Raw genomic sequence first — 24,002 nt, 5'->3', positions numbered from 1 at the left:
TTTCTGTGCCAGCTACACAGAGTTCTGCTGCTTGCAATTTTATATGGGAATTAACTACTTACCACTTCAAAAACTACTGTGATGATCTCTGATAATCTCTGCAACCATTCTTGAAATAAGATGCCCTAATTTTTTTTTGGCTGTAATAAAAAAAAACCCCAGTATTTTCTGCAGAAGCAGTTTGGTGAAGTATTCAGTATTTACACAACAGAACACCAAGAAGACAGCTGTAACCTGGTAGCTGAGAGTGATGATTGACTTCTTTTAGGCTGCAAAACCCCTGTGAATGTCTAAATGTCTTATAATGACACATGGTGTTCTTTGCAAGGTTTATGACTAATGTATAAGCTGTGTTTTGTTTGCTTCTGTTTACAATAGTGACATGAAACATTCTTATCTGTCTTTCCTTTTTAAACAAACAGGTAATGTTTTTAGGTGAAATTGAAGAAATCTTAGATGTAATAGAACCAACACAATTCAAAAAAATAGAAGAGCCTTTATTTAAGCAAATATCCAAGAGTGTGTCAAGTTCACATTTTCAGGTAAATAACAGAAGTACAAAAAAAACCCTAACAAACCTTGTAGTAACTTATTCCATGGTTGGTTGACCCCTAACTTTGTGTTTCAGGTTGCAGAAAGAGCTTTGTACTTCTGGAATAACGAATATATTCTTAGCCTGATTGAGGAGAACATTGATAAAATTCTACCAATTATGTTTGGCAGTTTGTACAAGATCTCCAAAGAACACTGGAATCCGTATGTAATGTTTCCCTTTATCTGCAGTATCATAAATAAACTGTCCACTGTTTTCACATTTGGGTTGGGAACTTGTAAATATTACTTCATTTTTACTTAAATTAGATGAAATCCATGACATTCTGGTGCTAAAATGAGTGTCACTTTCAGCTACATTGTGCTTTCACTGTTCTGCATTGTTATGATGGAGACCTGGAATTTATTGAAAATGTGTGAGGAAATTGGATGATGGTCTTTATATTGTAATTACATTTGATCCTATGTGTCACTTCAAAATGCAAATTAATGCTACTTACACCAAAACCATTTCCAAAGGTTGCTTCTATTTATGCTTTGCTGTCCTTTGCTATTTCAGATGAATAAAATTCTGTGTCTTCATAAGTTTTTATTGCTACCCAGTGAGATAAGAAGGGGAAAAAGATCCCACCAGAGAAGAGCAACCCTTATAAAGGACTGTAGGACTGAGAAATGAGTGACTACTACATTTTATATTTAGTGCTGCAAGTTAAATATTGGTATTCCTATGTTTGAAAGCAACACTTCATGGTATTGAAATACTGAAAAGCAAAGCTTGCTGGTGCCAGCACCCTGAATTTAGTTGCAAGTCAGTGTGCAGAATATAAAGCTTGTACAGGCAAAAGCCAGGGTGAGCAGGAGCCTCCCACAGCCCTGGAGTAAAACAGATGTCCTGTGCTAAGTCTTTGGAGGCTTTGCAATTATTCCGCATTTATCTAGATGGTGTGTCTAGTTGCAAGCATAGCAGCTGAGACTGAATATAGACTTTGGGGAATAGTCCTTGGAGCATCAATATATTTGGGACATCAGCAAATTTGGAGGATGTCCCTCTTTCCCTGTCTGCAGCCAGAGGTTGCTCCTTGTGAAGGAAGTAAAAGACAAAGGGTAATTGCCTACTTGAGGACAAGGAAGTTTGGGGAACAAAGTCTAATCCTGTGATTTTAATCTGTTTTGGAGGGCAGCAGAACCTTTTATCTAGCTGGTTGTCTGATATGGACTCAAGTACTTGCTCAAAATCAAACTTTTCCTCAAAGAAAACCAAAACCTTAAATAAGCTTTTGACCTCAAGCCACATGAAAGCCAGTGTACCAAAAAAAAAAAATTGAAAAAATTAGTGTGTGAACAAGCAAAAGGTACTGTGCATTTTGAATGAGCATGAGGCTCTGATGAACAGCTGGGAGATTTCCTAGTGCCACAATGGACAGAGTGCACTGAAAACCCAAACCTGGTTCTTTGGTTACTTCCTTGGGGTTTTTTTTTCCCCACTCCTTTTTCAAGGTCACAGGGCTGCAGCTTTGCGGTCAGTGGGGAACTGCCAAGTGAGGGAGAAGACAGGGAAGAGAGTTTACCTACTTTCTGATTAGTGATAAGTTTAATGACAGGCATTTTAATGTTTAATTTTATTGGGGTTTTTATTTCTTTGTATAAATGCGAGTGGATTTAAAGGTGGTAACACCATGCTTGAGATTGTTTATTGAAATATGAATCCTTCCACAAAAAGAAGGGTAGTGGAGAAATACAGGCAGCCATGTAACACTGCTCAAGCTGTTGGGTTTCTTAAGGAAACCAAGGTACCCAAAACCATTATCTGATGTTCCCTATTCAGTTCTCTAGTGGGGCATGTGCAGCAAGACTCCTGCTGCCCAGAAACACTGCTGGAGAGCTTTGCATGGCTGTGCTAAACCACACTAAACCTGTGGTTTGTCTGCTGCCTTCCTGAAGCTGTGAGCCAGAAGTTTTATTTTTCTAGACTCTCATATTTCATTGCTCAAATATTGCAGAGTTGTTGTTAAAACTTGGTTTATTAAAGGTTCACATAATTGAATGGCTTTAAAGTACAGCCACAGCATGAATAATTACATCCTGTGCAATTAGAGAAGTCAGGAATTTAATGTTAAATAGGCATTTAAAAAAAAAAAGTTTAACTATACTATAATTTCCTCTGTAAATTAATAAAATGGAAAGGATTTTGTTTCACAAACTCCCTGACCTTACAGTAGTATCTTGAATAAGAAGCTTGGAATGCAAAAAAGAAATCAAATGCTTGTTTACTGAAGTTAATTTTGTCATTGAGTAAATCTAATGGCTGTGCTCCTCCTGTTTCAGAACCATTGTGGCACTGGTGTATAACGTGCTGAAAACCCTGATGGAAATGAATGGCAAGCTTTTTGATGAACTCACAAGCTCGTACAAAGCAGAAAGGCAAAGGTATGACCCTTTTTCCAAGTGCCCATTGATCAATATGGATCCAAGCTGTAATTGTGGGTGTTGCTTTGCTGTTGTGGCTGTGGGGTTCTGCAGTGGAGCTGTTTGCTGCTGGGTGTGCTGTGAGTGAGGCAGTGTTGGCAGTGCTGTGGGGGAGCTGAGCCCAGCAAGGGCACAGGAATGCCCCAGCTCCCCATCCTGCCTGGATTCCCTCCTGGGCAGGGAATGTGCTCACTCCTTGGTGGTGAAATCAGGCTCAGCTGCTGCTGGCTGTGCTGCCTCAGGTGTCTGAAGAGAACTGAGCTGGAGAATGCTTCATAGCTCAGCAAAAACATCTCTTACCCTACTAACCTACTAAGCAGCACTGTGGGAGGCAGGGAGGCAGGGCACAGGTGATCCTTAGCCAGCTGAGACCACTGCCAAGCCTCTGTGCAGTAGCTGTGTTCTTTCCTCCCCAAAGATGCTCAGTCCCTTAATTTGTGTGCATGTGATAAAGAACCTTCTTAGAACTGCAGCCATCTGGGCAAAGCCACCCTACAGCAATTGTCTGCATTTGCTGGAGCAAAGGTACAGTTTCACCTCTCACCGTTACTGATTTGTTATGCTCACTTTTTAATTGAGGAAATTGTAACTGCCTCTAAAAATAGCCTTGGAGAAAAACCTTAAAGAGGAATTAGCAGATGTAAAGTCACAGCTAAGTTACTGTGTCTCCAGACTGTGCTCAAAACACATCTGAAATTGATCTTTCACTCTTTTCTACAGAGAGAAAAAGAAAGAATTGGAACGTGAAGAGTTGTGGAGAAGGTTGGAGGAGTTAAAGCTTAAGAAGGCGATGGCAGAAAAGCAGAACAGCACTCACAATGTGCTCAATGCACACAATACAAGTGCCAAATAAAAGAAATGACCACCTCTACTCGGCAGACATTCTTTTTTTGTACCCTTTTGAAATATATAAGGATTTGCAAAAGAAACCTCATCAGTATAACAGAAACAGCCATTTTTTTTCTCTGGCAAATGTAAAGATTTGAATTTAAATACAGCAGTTAAGTGATGTCATTACCACAACACATTGTAAATTTGTCTAATTATTGATATACTGTCACTTCCAATGTTTCATAGAACTGAATTATCATCCTTAATGAGTGAAATAATTACGGGAGTGGTGAGAATTATGACTTGAATTTTTGATTGTGTTGCACATAGGTGGTATAGTTTGCTACGTACACATTTTTCCTTGTTTTCTATGTGCTTTTCACATTGCTGCATACTTTGGTTAAGATGATAGAAAAGGCTTCTAGTTGTGCTGTATTTTCTCAAATAAAACCAAGGTACGTTACCAGTAACTTGAGATATTCAGTATATGCCCCTTCCAGCAGTGAAAGGAACTCGGATACAGTGCTGTCCTTGGATTCCTGATTGGATTCAGATTTAGATTTATATAATGCTCACGTTAGAAAGGAGGTGAGGTAGGGAGAGAATCAGCTGCAACAGGTTGGGGTGGCCAGTGCCTCTACCCCATTCCTGCTACCTCTTGGGTCCTGGGCTAGTTAGGGATTTCCTCCTGCTACAGCTGAGGATGGAGCTTCCTCTGGAGAGCCCATCAATGATGCTCCTCATCAGCCCAAGGACCCTCCAGAGTGGTGCAGCCTCTGAGAGTGACCCATCTTGGATGTTTCTGTGTTAGTTTTAGCATCTCGTGGAGTGAAGAATGAGACCAAAATTGGCATTACTATATCTTTTTTTCAGTAAGGAGAGGAGGATGTCAAGAAATAGTTCCTTGTTTTCTTTAAAGAAAATGCAGTCTGTTGCTTAAAGGTGGAAAGTTGACAATAGAAGTCTTGTCTGTTTACTTGATCAAGTATTTTTTCACATCTTTTATCAGAGTACCATTCCAATCTCTTAAATTGCAGTTGTGTGGAAAAATTTTGTAATGAAAGATCTTTGGGGAATTGAGCAGCATTCAATAAAGTCTTTATGTTTGTATTTAGTGCTGTACCTCACATCTTTGTGTTCATGAAGACCAGGAGTATTTGAATGGCTGTTACAACCAACCTTTTTAACTGTGCAGAGAGGCTTTTCACTGAGTGGCAAAAGTGGGGAAGTCTCTGCTATGCTGTTTGAGTCAACTGTATTACACTTATTGTTGCTTCATTTTTGTCTCAGTTGTTTCACAGAGGATGTGGGACTAGCACAGCCTGCAAGGGCTTGTTCTTCCAACTGCTCTGTTGGATCAATCCAATTAGCTGCTCCTCTCTGTCAGTTTTGCATAAAAAGAGTAGAGAATCAGCTGACTAAAGTAGACTGCCATGGTAGCTGGCTGCCCAAAACTAAAGGGGGAAAAAAAAACCCCTTTACCTTTCATCATACTTCTTGAGGGGAGAAGACAGTCACACAGGCACATCTTACCTTGCTTTAGTGCCTTTTTGCCCTTAGAAGAATAAAGTTCCCAGGGTGTGATACATTATTTTCAGCTGTCCTACAGCCTAAAGGAAATAACTTACACAAATGTTGGGGAACCAAACACCTTCCAGGGGTTCAAGGAACAAATCACTGGCATTTGTAATTGTTATTAGCTTTTCCAAAATTATAAATCTGGATATCAGGCTTAAGTAATAGAAAAAAACAACACAGGAGCTGTAAGCTACCCTTCCAAATTGTGCAACACTTGCTGTTAAAATCACTCCTATAAATAGGTATGTAAAAGAAAGGTTTCTTGGCTGGGATCACTGGCCTGCTCTTGTAACATTTCCTTATAAAACAAAACATCTTGACAGCTGAGATGTAGTGACTGAAGTGGACTGCTGTGGGAGTTTATTGAGGGGGAAAAAAAGTACATACTGGAAAAAAGAGTTTATCCTTGATTTAGGGATACCTTCTTTTCACCCCGTAACTGCAGCTGTCTTCCAGCTTACCTTCTCTGACCTCATTAGCAAAAAAAAAAAGAAAAAAAGCAGTAGGATCTGTCAGTACCTGTTCAATTTTTTTTTTAAATCCAAGAAATAGCTGCTGTAATATCATTTGTTCAAGGGAGAGTTGGGTGCTTCTTTGACAGTGAGGCATCAAGAAAGCTCAGTTGTCATAGCACAACCTGTTAGGTAGCAAAATCAGTGGGGGTTTTCTTGATGTGGAAGGGTTAAGCATGGGGGATTTTATCCACCCCCCACCCCCTGCCTGCTTTCTGTCCTGTTCCACATCGCCCAGGGATGGAGTAGCTCTATTTGCTTCAGCCAGGCAGAGTTTGGCCTTTGCTGCTCCTTTCCACTTTAATCTCATTCCCTTGTTGTGCACCAGGCTAAGCTGTTCAGCAGTCACCATTGCCAGACACCAAAGATAAGGTGGTGACTGGACACCTTTCTCCCATACAAACAACTCTGTCCCCAGATTAAACATTTTCCCCCGAACAGCCAGTGCTGCTGTGTTGTTTATCTTACTAAAATGAATTGCTCTCTTGGTTAAGGCTGTGTCTGGTCAATGCAGTGCCTTAATTTGCTCTGGAAATTAGCTGAAAGTAGTAAATTTTGTTCCAAAAGGTTTCCTCAGATGCCAAAAACAAAGAGAAAAGGTGAGGGGGTGCTTTTGATACACTTAGGCCTCTTGAGGAAGGAAGAAGCAAACTCGGACTTGGCATCCTTGCAGCAAAGCCTTCAGAGCAAACACTGTGGTGCCCTGCTCCCTGTAGACTCCACACATCCACGTCAGGCATCTCAACTAACAGGGGACTTATAAGGAAGAAAAAGACACCACCACCCCAGCACAGTTGGTGAGCAGGCATTCCCCATGTAACACAGAATCACAGTTCCATGCTCATGCTATGCTGATGAAAGACTGTTTTTCACTTCATTAGGAAAGACTGGGGGAAAGAGGGATAAAGAGCCTGAGATAGACTTTGAAATCAACCACCAGCTCAGCCCCCCAGCTTGTCCTGTTGCTTGAGTTTCCTTTGAGCTGAACTGATCAGGAAGAGCTTTTTGGTTTTATCCTCATGCCATAACACTCCTGCCTCCTGTAAAGTTCCATCTGAACCTGAGAGCAGGTGGTTTCAAAGAAGGCACACAAGAGCTTACTTGAAGTATTTTTTTTAATATTAAAGTTATAGTACTTTAAATCAAAAATGACATGTAATAGAATTCCAGTGTATTTTGTTTAAACACATACTTTGGAGAAGAGAGGCCAGGATGTTTTCAGAGTGCTTTACCTTCCACTAAGCACCATCAAGGCAGTGACTGCTATGGGAGCAGATGCAGCTCACAGCTGATGCAGAAACTAAAGGGTCTGAGAAGCATTCAAACTCTGTCCACTTTTACACCATTTACTACAGTGATGACTTTCTGAACATTAGTGAGTTCCCTTCTTTCCCTGGTTCCCCCATACACTGAGGTAAACTTGTTAAACTGGGACTAGAAAAGCGTGAGTTTGTTAGACCTGTCCTAGAGTTAGCTCCTTCTGCAGTTCAAAGGCAGATTCACTAGGCTGTTCCTCCAGCCAGCACCTCCCTGGAAGAGAACATACCTGGTTTGCAGCTTTGATTGCTGATTGAAGTTTATTCCAGTTATTTTCTATCCCTCCTGCTATGAACAGTTAAAAGGCAGTCTTAGTCTCAGCTTATGTGGTTTGTTGCTTGACGACTCCTCTTCAGATGCCTTCTTCGGATTTTGATCATCCACTTAACACTTAACTTAGCAAAGTCTGCTGCCTTAAACAGAGCCAGAAAGATACCACAAAGAAGGGCAATCATGTTCCAGGGATTTGCCGTGATAATCTGAAAGAGATGACAAATATTAGCCCCCTCATCTGATTCCACATCTATCACCCTATTCAATGCCAAACAATTCCAGTTTCCAAACTCAAGTGCTTTGCAGTGTATTCCTTTATGCTGCAAAGGTGGGCTGCAGTGCCTTCTCCCCACAACATGGTTTTCTGATTCCTGCCATCAGGAAGAAAACACACTGCACTAAATTCCTGGTGCTAAATTCCTTTTAGAATATTTCAGGATATTGAATTGTTTTAAAACTTCGGAGGTACAGTTAATTGCTAACATTAAAATTATAGATTAAACTTACTATATTATTTAAGTATTTCCAAAAAGAAGCAGTCACATGGAAGGAGATCTTCCAGAAGACAAAGCTTGGATAAGCATCTACTGGAAAGCTTTACCAAGACAGCAGTTTAATGATAAACCAGCTTCTAACAGCAACAACTGTCAAAACACTCTAGTTTTGGGCAAGAAAAGAACAACAGTCTAGATTTTGCTGCTGCTGGACCTTGCTTGTTGGTAAATACAGTACCACATTTTATTCTAATAATAGATAAAAAATACACTAGGCTGTTTTTATTATTCTTATTTCAGCCTAGGTTTCTTGCTTGTCAATTAATAAAAAAAAAAAAAGTCATTCAATCAGTTTATCCAAGCAGATTTATTTAAGCAAGAAGTTCAGCCCTGACCTGAAGATACCCTTTGCTAGAACACAGGGGACAGGTGCTTTTCTTAGCTACATGTACCTCTAGCTGCAAGCAGAATGCTGAGTGTCACCAGCCCAAGGAAAAGCATCAGATGGTCCTGACCTCCACACACAATACTTTACTGGACATAAGGAAGAACCTAGCCTGGAATTTCAGAAGTAGCCTCACTCTTCCTCTGCACTTCTGCTTGGAGTGAGGTAACAGGGCCAAGTGCATGCACACACTAACCATGAGCATTCAAAGTCAGACAGTGATTCAAGAAGGGTTACTCACATCCTGAACAGTCTGGATAAAGGGATCTTTCCATTCAAACACCACGAAAAACAGCTGGTCACTCCTTGATTGAGTTCTCTGGTCAATGTAGTTAACCACACTGGTCTGGGGAGAGGGAAAGAAAAGTGCAGGTTACTTTCTTCAGAGGTACAATGAGTCTTTTGTGCAACAGAAGAGGCCTGTAAGAAGGTGAAAATAGCAGGCTATTTAGGGACTTCCACCTCAGCCTTTCTACCTTTCTACCTAGAACAATGGACTGCCAAAATATGGAAAAGCCAGTTTCCTCCCTCTGTCTCATGTTCATATAATTTTCCTATTTCTCACTCGGTATCACACTACAATACCATTTCTACATTGCCTTTCAAAGAGGGGAGGGGAAATTAATTTCCAAAATCAGTTTACTTCCAAATATGACATTTGGAAAGTTCTCATGAATAAATCTTCAATTAGTTTTATTTACCAGAGAACCCCACAATGGTGGCAGGAAGACTCCTTATTTTTGAAAAATCCACAGTAGAACAAACTAGAAGATTCCAACAAGTGCAGAATGAACATGGAAGGAAAGAAGCCCAGATGTCAACAACCAAATCCATACTTCCCATTAACTAGGTCACCATTTGAAACTAATGCTGCCCAGCAGTGAACTGTAACACAATTCCAACAGGGAACTGGGTTAGGATACCAGACTATGTTACAGCCACGTGAAACCATAGTCTCAAGAACCACAACCAGGAAAGTATTAAGACATCAGGTGCCAGAAAAACATTTGTATTGTATCACCTGCCCCCAGCCCAGAGGGAAACTACACAGGGTTTGTACACGGGCAGTAACTAACACAGTTTGAACTTGCCCCTGCTCCTAGGGGACAATACAAACTGCCCAAGAGACACACAGTGACCTCAGGAAAGCACAGTGGTGGAAGGATTTCTCCCTTCTCCAGCCCTAAAAGGAGTGTTTACATCTTGGTGTGTGCACAGGGGAGTACTGCTGCTCATCCTGCAGTTGTTTAATTCTGTACTGGAAGCAATGAATCCAGCAGCAACGTGATTTCATGTCACGGTTGTGACAAAGAAGAGACAGATGATGGAAGAACATGCCTTTTCCATGTTTTGTGAGTCCAGTTTTCCAGGCAGAGGAAGGCTGAGTTGGAAGTCTCTAAGCAGACCACTCTGTTCACCTCCTTGCAAGCCTTTCCACTGTAAGAGGAAAAGCCTACCACAAAAGTCTGCCATCTACCATGATGCAGTTTCTTTACAAATACCTCAGGGTTTCTCTCAGTCTTCTCCACAGTCTCTAACCTTAGCAGATTTTGCAAACAAGCAGAAGCAGGAGCTAGAATGCTATTTATGGCCACTCAGACCTTAGGAGAGCTTCCTCACCTCCTGGTTTCTGATCAAACACCTTTGCTGCCAACTTGCCCCACACTTCTACAGCTCTTTTCCTTATTGCAGGGTACCAGCATCCCAGCTACACTCATCCAAGAAAACTGCACACCAGGAAACAAACAGCACACAAGGCCAAATGAAGGCAATGGGAAGGAAGAAAATACAAATGAATGACTGCTGGGCTAGTTAGCAGAGCGACTGAGTGTTCTGTCTGACCTAGTATTTGTATCCATCTTTCCAGTATGCCAGCTCCCAGCCTTGCATTTGAAAGGCTAATGGACTTCCTGGTGCAATTTGAGCAGATGTTGTACTGTCAAACAAAGCAAGTGCAATTTATGTCTGAGCTGTTTCAATTTCTGCTGTATTATTAATAGGGATCTGATTCCTGGTTCCCAGGTTTTATTAAAAACAAACAAACCAATCCACAAAACAAACAGAAAACCCAAACCACCAACAATGTTCACTTACACACATAATCAGAGTCCAAAACTGCTGAACTAAATACATGCTTATGGTCACAAAAAGCTCATTTTTTTCTGAGTTTGAGCCAGCCTTTTGTTTCCACTTTGAGACACATTAGACTTGGGCACACAAAGGAGGACTTTCAAAAATCCTATACTTGGTAAGCACCAAATGGCAAGTGATACAGAGCTGTAGGTGATGAAGGACAGACAGACAGCTGCTGTCAGTGCTTACATGGCAGCAGCAGACTGATGCATTCTTTCCTCTCCTCCACACCAAGGCAATAATTTGGGATTGGCATGACTCTGGGATTTGCCTCCTGTCCTCCAGGGGAGTAGAAGGGTACCCCCTCACAGTCAGAGCTCTGCTCTTTCCCTAAGGCTGTGCCATGCAACACCCTAACTGTGACAACTAAAGATAGAACTGAAGATTCTGCTGCATTTTGCTCTCCCCAGAACACTCTCTTCAAGCGTACCAGGGACTGAGAGAAAGTACAGCCTCTGAAAGAGACACCCTCTGGAAAGGACTGCTCTTAAAATCCCCATTTCTCACCACCAATGAGACACTTCCTTTCCAACCAACACTGGAAGCAAAACAAACTCAAAACACAATTATTTTCCTGTCCCTTAATGTGAATAGAACAGAAATGAAAGTCAAGCTCATTTCCTCTCTAGATAAGTTTGCATCTTCCACCTGCATATTTCCTAGTTTTAAATGATGCAACAAGTGAAATTACTCCATGTTTCTAAGGACACTCAACAGCTAAAAATTCCAAACCCAAACAAAAAGCAGACATGAGAATGCTACAAAGGATACAAAGCTTACATTTACCTCTTCATCCTAACATCAGTCCCTGTGGCAACCTAAACAACACCTCTTTCCAATAGCAGCTGTTATTTAGAGAACTCCTTTAGCAATTGTTCTGCAAAGTGGAATAATGGATGTAATGAAACAAAAACCCAACTCCCAAAACATTATGAATACTTATTTTCTTTTTTTTTTACCTCTTGTTTGAATTCAACAGTCTCACTACCATCTTCTTCTTTTGTTTTGACCAAGGACATCTTGACCCAAGTTCGGAAGCCCCCAGAAAACTTCCAGCTGGAGTAGGAACTTTCACAGTCCTTCATGAATTTTGCTTTTTCTGGACTGAAGGAAAAAGAGCATTACTTTATTGACCAAACTGAGCACTGTAGACAGGAGAATGTCAGACCTACAGGCACTTCAAAATATGTTCACAATTCCTTTTATCCTGCTAAGTTCAATATATCTAAAACATCGTGTGCATTGATGTTTTCATTAATGGCAGCACTGCACTCGTGCATCCTTAACTGCAGAGGAGTTACCTGGTGCCCTATGACCCTGGAATTGTGCCTGGCTGTAGGGATTGTTCTGCCTCATAGAGGAGTTCAGCTCTGCTCATCTCTGGGACAGAAAGGAGCAGAGCCAGGACCTCAGGAAACAATTCATCACCATGTTAAGAAGCAAGAGACAGAAGGAAGAGCCTAGAGGAAGGACAGGCTGCGTCACCTCATTTCTGGCATGCAAATAAAGTGGTTGCCCAATAAACCAGTTGCAAGGCAGACATACTTAAAATGCTTTGGAATTTACATTCAGTATATTCCTAGTATTCCTATTATTTTGGAAACACTATACCAGCTGCACAGGACGTAGTGAATTAACCATGCTATTTACTTGGAGCTCCTCAGTACTGTGATTTTAGCCACTTTCATGTCATCCCTGTGAAATAAGCCTAGCCCTGCAGCTGCTTGTCCAAAAAGGTTTCATTTGAGAAGAAGGGGCTAACCACTGTCATAAATCATGAATCACTGAAGCTTACTTTTACTAAAGATAGATTTCAGGTTGTAGAGATATGCCAGGGTGTGTTGGTCCTTAAAAGAAGGGAGAGGATTTTGATCCAGACTAAATCCATCTGCCTAGGAGAAGGTAAAGGGTATTCTTTGCTTGTATGGCACAGGGTTTACATAATCTCTTTTGGGACATTAAGGTGTTTTGGTCTTTCAGGAGAAGGATGCAAAGAAGTAAAAAAGAAAAGCAGAGCTGAAGAAGCAAGCTCTTGTCCCAAGACAGGCCAATCAGGAAGATTTGTCCAGCACTGACTGACTTGCACTTTTATTGTATTTTTTTCTTAGTTTTCAAGCTCTGGGCTACTTCTCTTCCTGCAAACCAACTTGCCTTGTCTACAAGGAGCAAAAGGATGCACTGATAAAAATATCACATTGATGGCTACTTTGTACTACACCACCTGCTCAGGCTTAATAGATGAATACACACACGTCCATGGGAAGGCAAAACCCAGCAAAGCCACTGCTCTCAAGCACAGAATTCCATTGTGCACAGAAAAGAGAAGTGTTCCTGGGAAGAAAAACTAACATGCTTTGCTACCCATCAAGACAGATGCTGTTCCAAGGGTGTTTTAGGAAGTTAGGAATATCTTTATTTGTGACATGAGGTGCTTGTTTAGTGACCCCAACAGGATGGCACCTCTCTACCTCCCACAGGAAAGATGTGGGCAGAGCCTAAGGACAAAGGCCATGGCCTGACTGCTCCTCACCACAACAAACTAGGGCCACAGGAACACTGCTCTGCTTCCCCCCTTGGGATGTGGGCAGAGCAGCAGCTGAGGGAACAGCACAGAGGAGCACTGGAGTGCTCTGCCACTCAAGAGGAACATACATAATTAGCACTCTGCCAGCCAGTCATATGCCTAATGTCTGGCTAAATACAGCATCCTAGAAAAGCTTTCCAAGCCAACATGGAAAAATGAGGCAGGAAGTTATGACACAGAGCTGAACATTACAGCCACAACTGTATGCTTTGTGTACTTTGCCTTCGACAGTAATTGTAGGCTTGAAAATGAAGGATTAATAATATCTTAGGAGAAGCTGTGGAGAAGTGATCTGAGAAGGCATCTCCATGCATGTGCTCATAATCCAGACCACGGCCACAGAGTGAGGGGGAAAAAAAGCAGGGGGTGGACAGGAGGAGCAGAGCAGAGAGACACAAGCTTTGCACAAATTATAGCAGAGGGAAAATAACTCAGCTTTAAAACCACACACAGCAAGTGAACACATGACAGGCAAGGGATTTTAAGATAAAAACCAGTTCTCCATGCAGTTTCTTTTAATTCCCTCGTTGCAGTAAAGACACACAACCCACACAGGCTTTTTTTTCTTGCTGTTTGGGGGTTTTTTTAATCTCTTTTTTTTTTTTTTTAAATCTGTGGGAGTCACTAACTTATTTCTGGACTGGGCTGTAGTGCTGCAGTGGATCCTTGTAACACCAGTCTCTATGGACCACCCCACGTGAGGCAGAGGCAGCTCAGGACATCCCACCAGCAGATTCCAGTGCAACAGCAAGAGCCAAACCCACTGGTAGGTCAAACCCAATTTGTGTTTACTGCTTTTGTGTTTCCCCAGACCAGGAAACTCTCAAATAGCCATGGCATCTAATAAAGGTTGGTGTGGTACCAAAAGTCTCAACCCTTCTATGTTATACTTCTCTGCATGCAGCAATCCAGACCAGAGACATGGAGCTCTGTTTAGAGCCTTAAATAATCCCTGATCTGTTCAGACTGGTATCCACTGTTTCACAGGACCAGAAGTTATTTGACATGCTACACTAACAATAGTTTTGCCAGGAGTATATTCAGAGGACTTTCTTCTAAACCCCATGTATTATACTAATGACAGCTCAGGAGAGGAACTTGTATTTTTAGCCACACTTTTTGGGTAATTCGCAAAGGATTCATTATTCCCCTCCCTCCGATTAATATGGTACAGACAGCAGCTGCCACTGCCTTAAAAAAAAGAGAAGAAAAGGAGCCAGCAGCATATCCCTCTGTCTCAGAGGCCAGCAACAGCACACAGTGCAGCAGTGTTCTGTGAAGACCAGAACAAAACCAGTGAGCAGTGCCAGTTTCATGGAGTCTGATCCAATTTTAACAGAAGAGCAGCAGAGAATAAAGCCCTTGACAGAAACAACTGGACCTTGCTCGAGTCCTCAGCACCTACTACACCACAAAAAACCTCTTAAAGGTACAAGTCTCTAGATGCCATGTTTTTACTGCTTGTGGCACCTCTGATAACACTGTGCATGAACTGCTGGGCACACAGTGCTAATGCTGGGCTCTCAGAACCAGTGAGACACTTTGTCAGAAGTAGTCACCAGAGGCCAGTAATTGCAGTTTTTAGAGGCTGTATGGAAGGACTCACAACAGTTTCTACAGATATCTTAATCCAGACTTCCCATCAGCTAAATTTAGCATCTGCTGATGAATAAGAAATCATTTCTATTTTCTCTTCTGCTGGAAGCTGGACAGAATGAGTGCTCTCCACACATATACAGTGCAGTTTCACAGTACAGGAGAAATGTAGACTCCCTGCCTTGAGCCCATCCTGCTCATGCCCTGGGATGCCAGGACAGCAAACTGAGCACTGAGAAAGACAAGCCACACAATTTGTACCAAGCTTTGGAGGATGCTACAAAAGAGACACCACTGGCCTCTTGCCCACAGCTGGTTCTCTTCCTGTATTAGAAGGTGGTTGATTATTTACTCCAATAGCACCAATGTAAAACCAGTACAAAGCAATTTTGAAAACCCCATGCATGAATTTATATCATTCTGTAGAAGCCTACATATAGCCAGTAATACGAAAAAACAGAGTTAATCTTTCAGTGAAACCACAACAAATCAATCTAGGGATCTGACCTTTAGAGTAATTGCTTTAAAAAGCCCCAAATGGTACAGAAATATTAGTGTTCCTGGTGCACTTCCTGACACACTCCCCAGGACAGCACACTTCCTGATCACCCACAGCAGCAGACAGCAGGAAACCAGCACAAACTCCAAACTTTTAGAAACTGCAGCAATAAATGGTTTTAGCACAGCTGAAGAACAGTTTTTGACACTGAAAAAGCCCCCATTGCATTTTTTTAAAAGTCAGATTAGCAAAGACACGAAAGAGCACCAACATAGTCCAAATATTAAAAAAAACCAACCCAAAACATAAAAGTCTGTCTGATTTTTACTGAAACACCCCTGCTTTCACAAGTATTGTGACAGCAAGTTCAATGCAGTCACAGGCTCATCCCCTCTTTACATACCTGCTGACAAACTCTTGGAAAGAAGAAAACAAAAGGTAGTCAATGGCACTAAAATCTTGGTCTGTTTCATTTAAATGGAACTGCAAAAACACCAGTTCCCTTTTCTTCACATCACGAGGGCCTTGAACAACCAAAGCATACTTCTGTAAGCAAACAGAGATGGTGAGAGGAGCACAGGATTCCTCATTTCCTGTGCATTAATTTGCCATCTGGCACTAATACTCTATAGAAATCTAATACACACTGAGAATTTCTTGGCTGCTGCTAAGTACATATCTATTAAAATACCTAGACAGAATGCCAATTGAGTCCCTCCTTTTAAAAGTTTGAAAAGGAGGTCTTTACATCAAGATTCACTGTTTAAATATTAATGTTTAAGCATTGAATATGGTCATTTGTGGGGGTTGGACATTTGTTTATGCAGAAGCAGGCACTCCTGCACTTGTAAGGGCAATTTCAGACAGACTACCACTCAATGTACCCATCCTGCTGGCTCACAGCATTTCAGTGTAATGAAACACTTGGTGCCCATTTAAGATTCTTCCAAGTGTGACAAACATAGTGTGTAATTCCCAGCAGGAATTCCTGCACAAATTCCCAGCAAACATACAAAAAGAGATTAGCTATCCTCCTTTAATGGATACTGATACTGCTTTCAATCAAAGCTAGATTTACAATATCAAGGAAAATGCTTCCCAGTTCATTTAGGAGAAAAATGAAGCAAGAGTTTCACTGTGAAAAATTACTTATTTTATCCCATTAAGGTTTTTGTACTGCACACACCCACAGGACAGCTGATCTTCCATAACACATATACACACTGACTGGGGTCTTTTACATTTCTGAAAAAAAAATGACAGATGGCTTACAAAAAACCCAAACCAGAAGCAAGGATTATTTTACAGCATGTAGTACATAGTTTTACTTCCCAGTAAGATTATGAGCAGAAACCCACACTGAACAAGCTTTGTTCTATTATATTATTATTATTATTACCATAGTTTGATTAGTAAAAGGATCTGAGTAGTTGATCCTCTGAGTGGTGCATTCAATGTCTCCTGGCTGACCTGGATTTATCAGAGGCGGAATGTGATCATAGTAATGATGTTTGCAGCTAAGCAGCCGAGCCTTGCCTGGGTAAAAGGCAATACCTGTTTGGGGAGAAAATAAACATTGGAGAGCACAGATTTCCTTCCTGAGTACGTAGATCTTCATTCTGGAATTTAATCCCACAGGACACTGAGCTATCCTTAAGAACCCACAAATCAATCAAAATTAAACTATGTGCTTCCACATTTTTCTGGAGCAGGACAAAAGCACCAACTGCATCAGGACAGAACCCCCACCATGCTTTGACAAAAATCAGGGTTCATATTCTATTACAACAATTCAAGGCTCACAGAAGCTACCAAGTCACCCTAGCCTTCCCAGAAGCCAGCAGCTAATCCACCAGTCCCTCTCACCCCAAATGAATCTGTAAAGCAAGTTAGGAGATGTCAAATGTGACATGTAGGGCTTCAGCTTGTTCATGCTTTCAGATATTAATATTTAATGCATCAGATTTTAATTGGGTATAATGTACATAACCATACATGACAGATCAAAGATCACTGGCTGATCTAATAAAGGCTAAAACATGCTTTTCAGCATCTTCTGCTAACTGAATGTGATATCATGATAAAAATCATAGCCATCAAACACACTAACTGCTACTATCCCTTATTATTACCATCATGGGGTAGGCAGACTACTACTCCAAATGGATGGAAACTCAGAAATACCATAAGCTCCTCTTTCAGTCCAACAGTGCATTCAAAGGACCTCAGCCACCTCAGCTTTGGAAGGCTAGCAAAATATAAGACCCAAACCTCAGAATCCTTTTACACCACATATGCCATACTTATCACTGGAAACAAGCTTGCTGGAAGATAATGTAGTCCAACTTTTAAAAAAAGAGAGTATGATTTATTAGATATAATTAACTCACACAACTGAGATGTCCTGCTCACCAAAATGTGAAGTGTCAAAGCATTCAGCATATATCAGGCTATAAATGCTTTATCCCTTTCTTCAGAGCTCCATGCTTGCAACTTGCCATCTCATCATTTTAATAGAGCAATAAAGTAAAGGACTGTGTTAATTTAGGTTCTCTGATCTGGCAGTCCATAAAAATGTTGATAAGTCCAACAATGCATTTGGACTTATATGTATGCTGCTCTGCTTATTTAAAATCTGCTTATTTTCTTCCTGTTGCTATATGAAAAGCTCATGTGGGAAAAAAAAAAGGGGGGGGGGCAGGTTTGAGTTTGCTTGCTCTCACAGTCAGATTCTTATGTCCAAACACAAGGCACTTCTTCCAGAGCTGAGCCTAGCTGGCCATAGAGAAAAACAAGTACTGTAATATGGCAACAACACAAAACACTCACCTTTCAGCCACAATTACTGAAGTGGGTATTTGTAAAATGTGGTAACACTCCAAACAAAAGTGTTATTGTTAAATTGGAAGCTGACTGATGACTGACTAAGCTGCGTTTGCTACCATGGCTCTACTTATGAATGGCTACTGGACAATTTAAAAAAATAATAATAACAGAACTCACTATTCCAAAATGCTCCTGTGGAGCAATTCCTCCCACAAACTGCAACACAGTTTCTGCTGCCACACTGCATTTTTATGCCAACATTGTTCCCTGCAGTCACATCATTGCCTACTGACGTAAAACCACGCTGTAAACAAGGCAGGATGGAAGCAGAAAGTGGCATTGTGGTTATCTTGTGGTTGGTTTGAGAAATTCACCTTCTTTACTGTGAATGGCATCTCACTGCCCAGTGCAGTACTGACCTCCTGAAACACACCCTGTTTGAATGATACAGTTGGTGGAATATTTCCAAAAGGAATTATCTTTCTCCCCTAAGAGAGGATTCATTCTAGAGTCTGAAAACACTTCTTATCTATCAAAAGTTGCACAGTTCTCCACAGCTTCTGTCATTCACTTATTGGCACAAAAGCTCCCAAAAATCTCCCATGCAGTGTTAACATTTCTGTGCAAAGTTAACACAACTTTAGATTAAAGAGAGAGGAAATTAAAGATCTGGGTCAAAGTCCTATATGTACTCTGGGCCCTGGCAAATGAACACCAAAAATTTAAAACAATCCAAGAAAAACATGAACAAGGACTTAAGCCATTTTGCTTGTTACCACTCTTACCAGGTGCATCGTACAAGGACACTTCCTTGTAAGTGACAGACATCACTGGGTGCTTGAGCTTCTCCCTGAAGTCACTGATGGTTTGGTAGACAAGGAACACAGCTACAGCCATGAGCAGCAGATAAATAAACAGGAGAATTACTGAAAACACATTCTTTAGGCAGGTCTTGCTGAAACGCAAAGAAGGGGTAGTGGTACCCAATTCACCATCTGGAACCAAACACAATATGGATTGGGACTTTAAAATACAGATATTTGTGCTCAATTTCCATTTAAAGATCAATCACGTGAGATGAACATAAGCCTCAACCTCAGCTTGATTTAAAAAACCACAGCTAATTCTGGCTTTGATTATCATTCACACAGATGCTTCCTTCTCAAGTACAAGGTGTAATCATCATAAGATTGTGCCTCTTTTTTGCTTACCAGAATCTGGCACTCTGCTTAAGGCAGGAAACAAGGTTTACTTTCAAGAACAACTCAGAAACAAAGTTTAAAGTTCACAAGAAAGTCTGTTGATGGTGAATCTTTGCTCCTGGAAAAAAACAACGCCTTTCCCCCCATTTCCAGTCTGAAGTGATTCTTTCACACACTCAGCATATGCAAAAGCAGATATTTAATATTCTAATGCTCATGCCCAGCTCTCTGCATTGCATCTTCACCATGGTAGAAGTCACAGATATTTGTTACTCTTTACTTCATAACTCCTTGTGCATGTTAAAAATTTTCATAGAAGGATTCTTCCATCTACACCTAGAAAAAGAGTAACCCAATTCTCCCACAGCCTCACTGCCTTCAAACCTTATTCTCTGCAGATCTTCAGACCAGTCTCACTCACACACAGACACTGCCCTCCCCATACTCCTTGCATTTGCCATTTCTTTTGGCAACACTTCTAAGGAAAAGGTTCCTGTACTCTTGAGTTACACACCCCATTTTGGCCATGAGCAATACACAGCTGAACACACAAAAGGAGCATTAAAACTCCACATAAGAAAGGAGATAAGCAGCCACATTTCATACTGATTCTGGTGTGTGGTGTCATTTAATGAGTCAGGCCCTCTGAGGCCGGGTCACACACTGCTCTTTAACTCTAATAGTAGGTTTGGTGTTTGTTCCTCCCCACAGCAAACATGAGCCTTCTAGTAAATCCTATTGCACACATAACTGCTTACAAAGGCCCATGGTCAAGCTATGTGCCAGGAGATGGCAGCCAAGGCAATTAGGATATTAATATGCATAAAATTGCACTGTTGAAACAAATGTCTTGAACAGCTGCAAGGCATTTAGGCCATGCTCCTTTCAGGCTGGCTGACCTCAGTGCCTACACCTGAGCTGCAATAAGCCCAGTTAGCACTGCTCCATGCTCTCCAAAAGCAGCCTGCACAGTCTAAATAAAAACCTATTTAAAACTGTATCTATTCAATATTGCATCTTGCTCATGTAAATCTGGCACAAACTCTGCCTTCAACCCACTGCCACTCAGGGAAGGCAGGTGACAAGCTAAGCTATCTCAGAGTCAGATGTGCTGAACCTGTTTTGATTGAGCATAGCTCATGGCAAAGAAATGTTCTCCTATCAGTCCTTGGAAAACCTCCTTGGCTTTCCATCAATACTGATTCACAAAAATAATTAATCTAGTGTTTTGTTTGCTTTCAGAATTGCAATAAAATAACAAAACCAAGACAACCAAAGCCATGCACAGCAGCAGCTAACAGGCCCTAAAAACCAGTAATTTCTGGGTCAATAGTTCTCACCTGGTAAAATAACAGAGCTGGAATCTTCATGAACTTCCATCTCTCCTTCTCTCTCATCTGTTGGGTTTTCAGATACTTGCTCCACATCTTCACTCAGCTGTGTAGTTAAAACAGTGGTTCAATTTCCAATCATGCTCTCAACTTGCAATTGTTGGAATTTCTATGGTACAAATAAAAGAGGCTCCAACTAACCAAACACACAAAAGCATGCCCCCCAGTCCAAGAGCACCCAACATCTGTTCTATTTATTCACAAGACAAGAGCCACATTTCTGGAGACTTAGAGCCAAAAATTAGGTGACTTGCATGCCGCAAATTTAACCTACTTCTACCCTGCTGTTTCAACAATAGCATCACCTTTCCATTCAAGACCAAAGTCATTATTTCCCTGGCAGCTCCAACACCCTTTAAACCCCCAATTAGGACAGTGTTCCCTGAAATAAGCAGGAACTTCATTCTGTCACTGAAGAACATATTTTTAGGCATAAAGAAACCACAGCACATACCAGCAAACACAGCATTAGTGCTTCTTAATAAAGAGGTGCAAAAAGCAGAAGATGCATTTTGACAGGTGTTAGAGCAAGGCATGAAATACAGTTTTGGCCAACGAGGTAGGTGGGTCATTATGAGACAACAGCCAAGCATCTCTGTATTTCTGGTCCTTATTTGATCTCATTGTGCAGATTATTATATATTAGTGGTTATGCAACTAATTAGTCTTCCAGTGTTTCTGAAACACCAACAGAGACCAGATGTTTTCTTGTTTTGCTATTCAGAGCTCTGGGCTCAAACTGCCAGGCCTCTTCCATCAGAGTCAGAAAGTTGTCACATCAGATACACATCACATGGGATTGTGAAGTACCACAGTTTTTAAACATTATAAGTGTAAAGTATCTCCTATATGTTTTCCAAGTTTTTTTCATGGTGGCAACTGACACAGAGATTACAAAAATGCAAAGCAGGCATGAGCTTGCAGCACATCACATTCACCTTGCTCTTGTTTCAAGAAAAAAAGGGGGCACAGTTAATGCAGAAGCTGCACTGAATGCTATTAAACATTACACCCCTAACTTACTCAACAGTAACGTGCATGTGTCCATAAGGAAGTGCTTCTATTTCACCCAACTTTAATTCAGGGCTGAAATCATCATTATACCATCACCAGATCATCATTAGCACCTATTGGGAAAGAGTCCACTCATTTTACATCTTCCAAGTCTGACGTCAAAGTCTCCATCACCTCCTGCTGTATTTCTGTATTCATTTCCACCATGCAAAGCAAGATGAAAGCAGTTGCCCAGTTGTTTTTCAATGCTTAGCACATAAATAAGGCATGATTTCCCATAGCATGAGGCAAGAAGTGAACACGTAACTTATAGGCTAAAAGCTCAGCTCACATGCAAGACCCTTACCAGGGTCCAACTGAAGATATCCTTTTCATTATCATCATAAAATAGGGAAAATTAACACTCTGCTCCTTTTAGTAGAAACATTCTGGTTCTGTTTGTTTACTTGACCCAAAATAATCTATTCTGACCCAAGGAAAGTACTCACTCTGGTACTGGTTACTAAATCAGCTAAGAAGTCAGTTCCAATTATACTCATGAAAATTGCTGACACCAGAGCAGATCCAACAAATTTAATGTAAGTTACAAAGTCACTGCAGTTGTTCAGCCAACTCCCACACCTCTCTGATTCACCAGGTAACAGGCATTGACTGAGGTTATTTGGAGGGTGAATTCTATTCCTGATGGCAAGGAGATCCCAACGCAAGTTTAAACAAGAACAAAATATTCAACATTTCCAATCCTCTCAAGAGGACCTATAGGATTTTTTTTCAACATGTAGGAGAAGAAAGATGCTCTTAGAAGTAATTCCCAACCTAAATGATTCTGTGAAAAGCTCAGAAAACATAACCTTTCAGCACCCCTTAGAAAGAAACCAAATAAATGGATGTCAAGGGCAGGAAGGGCATGAAACAGACCTTCATTCAGCAGTTCTCTGGGTTCAGCACATACAGCTGAGGGAGAAACAACTGCAGGAGCCTGCCCATGTCGCAGCAGTTCCTTTTCAGCCCTGCACATTGAGCAAACAGAAGCTCAGAAAAAGCAATTCCAGACATTTGAGCATCTCTGCCAGGGGCAGAAGCAACAAAGGCTGCTGCAGGTGCTGGAGAAGGGATGGAAACACAGGTGCTGCACTTACACACACACCCTATCCAGACTTGTGCTACAGTTTGGGATAAACCCGAATATATGGAGCAGTGTCACTGATAGCTGATACTCCAGGTGGAAACCATGCATAGTCCAGTCCATATTTCAGGCACCAATGCAGCTTCATTAACTCCCTCAAGTACCTCCCCTATGTAAAAGCACTCAAGTCAATTTCATCACAGGGTAAAACCTTTCTACTGGATAAACCCCCATCAAATAAAAGGAGAACTTGTTCATACAGGCCTTTTGCTGGTCCACTGATTCATCACCTTCCACTGCCTTCTAGCCTGGCACAAAAACCAGAAGCTGAAACTAAACAGACAGTGCTACGCTAAATTAGAATGTATTAAAACTGAGCCTCAAACTACGTGTCACGTGCAGAGGAAGGAAAATATCTACACTCCTTTTGCCTGCAAGATACAAACAAAAGCGCTCTGCTGTAACTCTCTACCGCTGCTGAACTTGGCGCAAATAGCCTGCATGTCTACAAGGAGAGATAGGAAGGAGCAAGGAAGTCGGGTTGCTGAGTCTGTACATTGATATGCAAACCAGGCGCTGCCTCAGGCTTTTGGCAGGGTGATAAAGCGTCCTTCAGTTTCCGATGCGGGAGCTCTGCTACCAAAGTCGCTTCTCACACCCGACAGACCCTCCCCTTGTTACCAAATCCCGGGTACAGAGTCCAGCTGAACCCACCTCGAACAACTGCTGCCCATCATGTTAGCCACGTTCAAAGGTAAAACACGCAGTTGAGCGCACCCGAAGCGCTCGCTCGTTCCTGCGGAGCGCAGGTGCCACCTGACGCCCCAGGTACCCAGCGCAGGCACAGCGCCGAGCCGAGCTACCGGCGACAGCGCCAAGCGGCGAGCCCTGGCTCGGGCAGCAGCGCCCGGCGAGCCTCCCCCCAGCTCTGCGCGGCCCCCCGTACCTCCTGGTAGGATGCGGACACCTCTGGCTTTGGCATAGCATCGGCGGCAGCGGCGCCGCGGGGGCCGGGCAGCGCCCGCCGGCACCGCACGGGGCGGGGCAGCCACACCGCGCCCGGGCCGGGCCGGACCGAGCCGAGCCGAGCCGGACCGAGCCGAGCCGAGCCGAGCCGGACCGAGCCGCCCCGCCCGGGCAGGGCCACGCAGGCGCCGCCGGGA

The 24,002-nt window shown here is 42.0% G+C and overlaps 2 protein-coding genes across 4 annotated transcripts in view; one reads left to right on the top strand and one right to left on the bottom strand.

Moving 5' to 3' along the window:
* The window catches only part of PPP2R5A (protein phosphatase 2 regulatory subunit B'alpha), a 41,864-nt gene extending 36,905 nt beyond the window's left edge, over nt 1-4,959 (top strand). The window contains exons 10-13 of the mRNA XM_085054859.1: nt 423-542; nt 629-756; nt 2,878-2,979; nt 3,739-4,959. Of these exons, the coding sequence (XP_084910985.1) occupies nt 423-542; nt 629-756; nt 2,878-2,979; nt 3,739-3,871 (483 nt within the window). The 3' untranslated portion in view covers nt 3,872-4,959. The remainder of the gene's footprint in view (nt 1-422; nt 543-628; nt 757-2,877; nt 2,980-3,738) is intronic.
* PACC1 (proton activated chloride channel 1) lies at nt 477-23,992 on the bottom strand. 3 transcript variants are annotated; one of them, XM_085054860.1, is made up of 8 exons: nt 23,786-23,992; nt 20,649-20,745; nt 18,892-19,101; nt 16,680-16,834; nt 15,684-15,826; nt 11,561-11,705; nt 8,710-8,814; nt 477-7,735 (listed from the first exon to the last, which is right to left on the bottom strand). In XM_085054860.1, exons 1-8 carry the CDS (start codon nt 23,819-23,821, stop codon nt 7,574-7,576), a joined length of 1,053 nt encoding a protein of 350 aa, XP_084910986.1. In that variant the 5' UTR covers nt 23,822-23,992; the 3' UTR covers nt 477-7,573. The 3 variants fall into 3 exon arrangements, with proteins under 3 accessions (XP_084910986.1, XP_084910988.1, XP_084910987.1); XM_085054862.1 differs by having other exon boundaries at nt 20,649-20,808; nt 23,786-23,988; XM_085054861.1 differs by lacking the exon at nt 23,786-23,992 and adding an exon at nt 23,100-23,141.
* Nucleotides 23,993-24,002: the final 10 nt, after the last annotated feature.

Source organism: Lichenostomus cassidix, chromosome 3 (genome assembly GCF_008360975.1).
Source record: "Lichenostomus cassidix isolate B80296 chromosome 3, HeHo_3.0, whole genome shotgun sequence".
Lineage (NCBI taxonomy): Eukaryota > Metazoa > Chordata > Aves > Passeriformes > Meliphagidae > Lichenostomus > Lichenostomus cassidix.
This window is presented reverse-complemented; position numbering and strand designations above follow the sequence as displayed.

What these genes read in the sequence shown, in the direction of transcription:
- PACC1 (XM_085054860.1), bottom strand. Translation starts at nt 23,821, where the DNA reads ATGCCAAAGCCAGAGGTGTCCGCATCCTACCAGGAG. An exon ending in TGTCCGCATCCTACCAGGAG is followed by an intron (nt 20,746 to 23,785) that starts GTACGGGGGGCC and finishes TTAACTACACAG; the next exon opens with CTGAGTGAAGATGTGGAGCA. An exon ending in CAGCTCTGTTATTTTACCAG is followed by an intron (nt 19,102 to 20,648) that starts GTGAGAACTATT and finishes GTTTGGTTCCAG; the next exon opens with ATGGTGAATTGGGTACCACT.